The sequence below is a fragment of the Nannochloropsis gaditana genome (genome assembly GCF_000240725.1).
Source record: "Nannochloropsis gaditana CCMP526 unplaced genomic scaffold scaffold1121, whole genome shotgun sequence".
NCBI classification, from domain to species: domain Eukaryota; class Eustigmatophyceae; order Eustigmatales; family Monodopsidaceae; genus Microchloropsis; species Microchloropsis gaditana.
Genome location: NW_005802832.1, coordinates 1 through 6,700, shown reverse-complemented (window position 1 = coordinate 6,700; position 6,700 = coordinate 1). Strand labels below are relative to the sequence as shown.

The 6,700-nt window shown below is 52.4% G+C and overlaps 2 protein-coding genes across 2 annotated transcripts; both read right to left on the bottom strand.

The window, feature by feature from the left end:
- Positions 1–2,963: 2,963 nt before the first annotated feature.
- On the bottom strand, positions 2,964–3,536 carry NGA_0721300 (uncharacterized protein; the record flags this gene model as incomplete). The annotated part of the gene is made up of 1 exon (XM_005852514.1): positions 2,964–3,536. One exon carries the CDS (start codon positions 3,534–3,536, stop codon positions 2,964–2,966), a length of 573 nt encoding a protein of 190 aa, XP_005852576.1.
- A 1,544-nt stretch (positions 3,537–5,080) lies between these two features.
- Positions 5,081–6,278, bottom strand: NGA_0721400 (uncharacterized protein). Its single transcript, XM_005852515.1, has 4 exons — positions 6,187–6,278; positions 5,931–6,020; positions 5,574–5,725; positions 5,081–5,386 (listed from the first exon to the last, which is right to left on the bottom strand). Exons 1-4 carry the CDS (start codon positions 6,235–6,237, stop codon positions 5,125–5,127), a joined length of 555 nt encoding a protein of 184 aa, XP_005852577.1. The 5' UTR covers positions 6,238–6,278; the 3' UTR covers positions 5,081–5,124.
- Between the last annotated feature and the right edge of the window lie 422 nt (positions 6,279–6,700).

Sequence of the window (6,700 nt, the reverse complement as noted above, 5' to 3'; positions counted from 1 at the left end):
CTTCCTTCCTTCCTTCCTCCCTCAGCGGCGGCTCGTCAACCCCCAACCTGATCAACACCCTCATCTCCATCGCCCTCGCGCCGGGCACTGTCACGGAGCCCATGTTCGGAGGCCAGAGCCAGCTCCAGGTCGGGAGGGAGGGAGGGATGGGGGGAGGGAGGGCGGGAAGGAGGACGGGAGGGAGGGCGGGAAGGAGGACGGGAGGGAGGGCGGCAGTCGATGCAGCCCCTCCATCCGTCCCTTGATGTCATCTTTCCTCCTTTCCTCCCTCCCCTCAGGTCTTCCTACTCCTCTTGGCTTTCGCCACGGTGCCGGTTCTTCTCTGCGGCAAGCCTTGCGTCATCATTAACCAGGTAACCCTTTTCTCTCCCTCCCTTCCTGGAACCGTCCCTCCTTCCCTCCCTTCCTTGCGGGCCAATCCACGCCAAGCTAGGCCTACCCATATCTTAGCCTTCTCACCTCTCCTTCCCTCCCTCCCTCCCTCCCTCCCTCCCTCCCTCCCTCCCTCCCTCCCTCCCTCTCTCCTTCCTTCCTTCCTTCCTTCCCTTCCCGGGGTCCAGATGAAGAGGAAGCAGGCGGGTCTGGCCGGGGGGCACCAGGGCGCGGTGACGCACCAGGCGCTGGGGGAGGAAGGGGAGGAGGAAGGGGCGCACGGTCACGGACACGGGCACGGCGGCCATGAAGACCATGGTGGGCGACCTTCTTCCCTCTCTCCCTCCCTCCCTTCCTCCCTCCCTTCCTTTCTCCCTCCCTCTCTACCTCCCACCCTTGTCTGACGCCTGTGGCTAACCACTTCCCCCTTCTCCTCTCTTTCTCCCTCCCTCCCTTGTCAGGCGGCGTTGGCGAGATCGTGATCCACCAAATGATCGAGACGATCGAGTTCGTTCTGGGCATGGTCTCCAACACCGCGTCGTACCTCCGGCTGTGGGCGCTTTCCCTCGCGCACTCTCAGCTGGCGGAGGTGGGGAGGGAGGGAGGGGATGAAGGGCAAGCATGGCGCCAGATGGGGGTCCCGGGGATGTCTCTTAAGTCTCATCTTCACGCTTTCCCTTTCTTCCCCTCTACTCAGGTGTTCTTTGAGAAAACCTTGAAGGGTCAGATGGAATCTGGATCGGTCATCGGCGTCTTCATTGGCTTTGCAATTTTTGGCGGTAGGGAGAAATTGGGAGCAAAGGTCTCTCTGGGTTCTCAATTTTTTTACTCATCGTGCCTCTGTCCACCCTCGATTCCCCTCTCGCCCTCAGCCGTGACCTTCGGCGTCATCCTCTCCATGGACGTGGTCGAATGCTTCCTGCACGCGCTTCGCCTCCACTGGGTCGAGTTCCAGAACAAATTCTACAAGGTACAGGGAAAGAAAGGGAAAGCCTGCACTGAAGAGGATGGAGTACTCGGTCCGACGGTTGCTTGCCTCTCACTAGCTCCTCACTAGACCTTCCATTCTTTTGTCACCCTCCCTCCTTCCACAGGCGGATGGCTACAAATTCGCCCCTCTCTCCATTCCAGCACTCTGCAAAAAAGTGGTGCTCACGTAGGTAAGACCGAGGGAGAAGCGTGGAATGGAGAAAGGAAAAGCAGGAAAAAGGGACGCGCCAAAGACATGGCACCACCGGCTTCCAGGCACCGTTTGTTCTGGGTCTCCTCTCTTGGCTTCGTGCCTTCCTTTTGACATTCTGGGGTCAGCTGTCTAAGCGTCATTCCCTTGCTTTGCAACAACCCCCAGAGCTATGTAAAAGTCTTCCATTCGCGAGCGGAGCAGCCTGCTTCTCAGTCCGGATGGAAGGAAATGGGGTTGAGAGTGATTCGTGCGTGGTTAGGGTAGAGATATGTAAGGGAGACAGTTTGTGAGGGTCCATCGATGTGTGTTCACGGCGCGCTCCTAGGCTCTCCTCTGAATAGTCTCTTTCGGGGTGGAGAGGACGGAGCTAGAAATCGGACATGACGGTGGATTCTCCCGCGTCGACGGAAAAGGGAAAGAAGACCAGACCATCCCCGTAGGGAAGAAGTCAGAAAAGAATATCCGGGACCGACAAAAGCACCGCCAGCGGCACATTATATGTGCCAGCTTTTTCTCTGTATCGTTTTTATGAAGTCTTTCATTTGTTGTCCTAACACTCGACTTCTTCCCTCCCCACCAGGACTTCTCCCGCGCTCTTCCATCTCTCCTTACATGCTCATCACCTACGACCGTTTTCTCTATCAACCCTTGCTTTCTTTGACGTCATTCTTTACACCGGGGGGGTTAAACTCAACGCAGCGCGTGATTGCCGTATCATTGGATGGTGGCTGGTCAGGATGATCCCTGACACGCGCCCATGCTTTGTAAAGATGTCGTCGACCTTTAGCGAATCTACGCACACGTGCAATGTGAAAGCGGAGATGGAAGCATGTGTGTGACAGCTAGATTCTCCGGGATACGTTTTATCATATATTCGAATCAGATGACGATCGATTTGAGTACTTCTTGGCTTTCGCCATTCATGCATACTTGCTCTTTCAATGCATTGAATACGAGTAGTATTTTCTATTTATTTATTTATATCTATGTAACATTCGTCGTTTTTGAATGCTTCACGATATGAGGCTTCTCCTTGAAAAATAGAAAGCAATCATGAGAGGCGAAGGACGTCGCAAGACTTTTCATTTATTTTTTTTTAAAATCTAGAGGAGTTTCGTTTTCTTACACGCTGCAGTAAGGTTTCATGTAATATCTCAGAGAAGAGAAAATTGATAGGACAAATTCTGTGCGTCATCATCTCGTTCACTCCACCGGTGCACAAGCCAAGATTGCGTATCAAAATCGACAATTACACATACTTAAAACAACAAAGCCATCACATCACCTGCAAGTTCTTCGAAGTAGAAGATTTGCATCGAAGCACATGTGGTCCATTCCTGGGACTTTCAATAGATACACGTCAAGGACCAGGAGAGTCTAGTGCTGAAAGAGGCGCTAAAGCACCTAATCATACAGAAAAAGGGGCAGGGGTGGGGGCAGGGGTGGGTCCAGGGACACATGTGACTTTCCTTGTCTTGGTCCCCTTGACAGAGCAACCGGTCAATGTCTGAGAGAGAGTGCCGACGCCTGGGACGGTAAGCTCGGCCGTCAAGGGGAAATCGACGGGATCTTCCTGGAGCTGCACACGCCGGAAGCTGCCTGACACGCTGAAGTATCCTCCCGTTGAGTTGTGCGACTTTCCTACGCCCTTGGGGGGCTTGCTGGCCCTGATTGACACGCGTGCCCCCATCATCTTGCACCTCGCCCCCTTGGAGCTCTTCCGCACCATGCAGTCGCCCGCCGCGAAGGACGCTGTGTCCAAGGTGTCAGCCGCCATATCGAGCAGCGTCACAGTCAGACCATTTGTGCCAATGCCGGACACGACAGCAAGAGTAGGATCCTCCAGGTGGCCCTTCATGCTCCACTTGTCTTTGTTCATCTGCGTCCTTTCGAACGTCTTGATGGACTTGAGGGAGAGCATTTGTCCGGTAGTAAGAGCAAGGGTAAGCCCCAAGGCGAGCAAAGAAAGACCACGTCGCATGATGGTAAGCTTGGTCAAGTTCCTGTCGAATCGAAAGAGCAGGATTAGATGTGGAAGATTCTTTGTGCGGCTTGTACCGGAGCAAGCAAGCGCAAGCTCCAAAGACGGGCAGTCTGTCACATATCCAGTAGCTGTATGGATATATATGAGGCCACACTTTTACCAAGATGTCGTGTGGATACAAAGCTGGAATTCATTTGACAAGCTGGCTCCTACTTAAGTGGCGACTCGTAGGTTGATACTTGTTCAGAGGTAGCACTACAGTTGCCAAAGGATTCGTAAGACAAGAGCTTACTTAGCGGCATCTCCTCTGTATGTATGGCGACCCCCAACGGAATCATACACGCCAAAGCTTACGTAAAGACTTGTTTCAGATGGCGGCCGAGCTTTTGCAAACATGCTCTCAGTCGTCCGATGGCATGTCAGGCTTTCAACGCAAACGTCGTCACCAAGGGAGGCAAGAGTCACCTTTTTACACTGCTCAGGTCACACCACGATCTATACAGAGCAATCCACACCAAGCGACGGCATGAGGAGAAGCCCGTTTTTTCGTTGCCTTAGGAAACGGTCAAACAGCCGTTACAATGATCTTAAAAGGCCGTTCAAACGGAGAGCTGGAAAAAAGAGGCAACGACGGACTAATACCCATGCACCATGAAAGGCGCTAAAGCGAGTCCATCAGCAGAGACATACAAAGGGACAGCAGAGAAGGAGGGAAAGAAATCCAGGCTCAAAAAGCATGTGAGGAGAGTGGAGGTAGACAGGGAGGTAGAAACGGGACAGAGAGGCATGAGGTCAAGAATTCGCATCCCATGTGGAATCAAGCTTCAGCCAAGTGACTACCAAGGTGCAGTCCAAGTGAGCTCGTATGGAAAGTGGATTAGGGTTTCAACGCAAACGTCGTCACGAAGAGAGGCAAGAGTCATTTTCCCATACTACTCAGATGACATAGTGATCTACAAACAGCTACGCACACCAAGCGACGGCATGAGAAGAAGCCCGTTTTTTCGTTGTCTTAGGAAACGGTCAAACAGCCGTTACGATGATCTTAAAAAGCCGTTCAAACGGAGAGCAGGAGCGTGGGGACAGCAAGCGACCAATTTCCGATAATTATGGAAGGCGGAAATAGTGGATCTGGTCCCTTTTGCGGAAACATGCAGAAAGACGTGATGTAAATCAATAAGAATTGATCTTGCTAGACCTACGCATCGACGTTGAAGGACAACTATCATTTGTTGACTCATTGGCACGGGAATACACTTTCAAGCAAATTGATGCGACGTTCATGGAATCACGCTTAGCGTCGGAGTGCAAATAAGTTCTTAACAATCCCGTGTCGAAGTGCACATCGGGGGCCAGTCTAGATGCTGAACGATAGTGAAGGTAGATATTACGATATAAGACTAGCTGATCATTCCTGTATCTTTCACCAAATTCTTCGCTGATGTATGCATGAAATGACTCCAAAACTAAAGCTTTCTTGAATAGACATAAATAATGACTCGGTAAAATGACTCAAATCTTATACATGTACGACGGACCCTTTCTTTTCACCACTCGGAAACTTCCGAATTTTTTACACAATTCTTTATTTCTTCTCTCTGTGCCCGACCCCAGAATAACCATATATTTGTTGGGCGAGTGTAGCGGCTACGGAAGGCGATGAGAAATAATCCGCCTCGAACGGAAAGACTGGGATCGTTTCCGTGAATTGTTCGTGATGGCGGCTGACGACGTTCTCCTCGTCCCCTATGTTTCCCTCCTCCTCCTCGCCCCCTGCAGCTCGTATTTGCTCCCGGTACGAGGATTCGGATTGCGGGAAGGAGGGAAAGAGATCCGGGCTTAGCGAGCTGATGAGGAGCGTGGAGGTGGAGAGGGAGGTAGAAATGGAAGAGAAAGGGGTGAGGTCATGGAATCGCGTCCCACGTGAAATACCAGTCGAGTAAAGGGACCAGAAAGGGTCGACAAGGAAGAGGGAGGGGGCTGGGAAATTTTAAAGAGACAAAAAGAAAGGGTAGAAAAGGCGAAAGAGCTGACCGAAGCCATTCATGAAGAAAATAGCAGACTGCGGCACGGTGAGAAGCTGCGGCGGAAGGGAAAACGGAACGAGGGCATGAGAAGTCAGGCTTTACTCTCGAAAAAGGCCGAGAGAGATCGGCAAGGCGGAGATTCGTGGCGTCCACAATTGCCTGCAGTAAAGGCCCCGGGGGGGGGGGGGGAGGGAAGAAGGAGAGAGGGAGGAGGGAGGAGGGAGGAAATTGTGCCCACTTCGGTTCGACAGGAACATGCGATGGAAAAATGGAGGGAGGGAAGAGAAGGAAGGAAAGGAAGGAAGGAGGGAGGGGAAAAGAGACAAACAAACGAAGGGGAGCGGTGGGAGGAGAAAAACGATACTTGAATGGCGGAGACGGTGATGCCTTTTATGCTGTGGGCGGAAGCAAAAATTGCGCGAAGCGTTCGCAATGCCTCGACCAGGCGGCCCTCCTAAAGAATAGACGAAATTTGAGGAAAGAATGGGAGAAAGAGGAGGAGTTCAAGGGTGGGATGGGAACAACGCAGGGGCATACAGAGAAGCAAGGCAGAAGGGAGGGAGGGAAAGAGGGAGGGAGGGAGGGAAAGAGGGAGGAAAAGAGGGAGATTATGTCCTGACCTTTAATAATTCAAAAACCAACAATTCCATCCGCCTCAGACGGAAAAGCATATCGCGAAGCAATTGCTTGACCTCCCTCCAGTCTTCCTCCCATCCCTCCCTCCACCTGTCCAGCGCCCCTCCCTCCCTCCCTTCCTCCCCTCCCCTCCCATTCGGGCCCAGAACGAAAGGAGGAGATCAACGACCTCGTTCGAGTCGACAGCACCCTAGGAGACGGTAGAATGAAGGTGTCAAGAGAAAAAGGTGGAGCATCAAGAAAGGAGGAAGGGAGGGAGGGAGGGAGGAAGGGGGGGGAGGGAGGGAGGGAGGGAGGGAGGTGACCTGGTGGCTGCGCAGGATTTCCGCGACGTGGTCGATCTCTCCCTGTGATTGGCATCATTAAAAAAGTAAAGTTAAATAATTTAAATTAATTTAAAGGGGGGGGGGCAAGAGGGAATGAGGAAGGAGACAGAGGTAAGGTAGTTGTCACGGTCACGTCCACCATATCTCCGGTGAAACCACCCTCCCTCCCTCC

Coding starts and splice junctions, on each gene's coding strand:
- NGA_0721400 (XM_005852515.1), bottom strand. CDS start 6,237: ATGCTTTTCCGTCTGAGGCGGATGGAATTGTTGGTTTTTGAATTATTA. Junction 5,726..5,930: donor TCACCGTCTCCGCCATTCAA/GTATCGTTTTTC, acceptor CCTTTACTGCAG/GCAATTGTGGACGCCACGAA. Junction 5,387..5,573: donor TTTCTTCATGAATGGCTTCG/GTCAGCTCTTTC, acceptor GCTCCTCATCAG/CTCGCTAAGCCCGGATCTCT.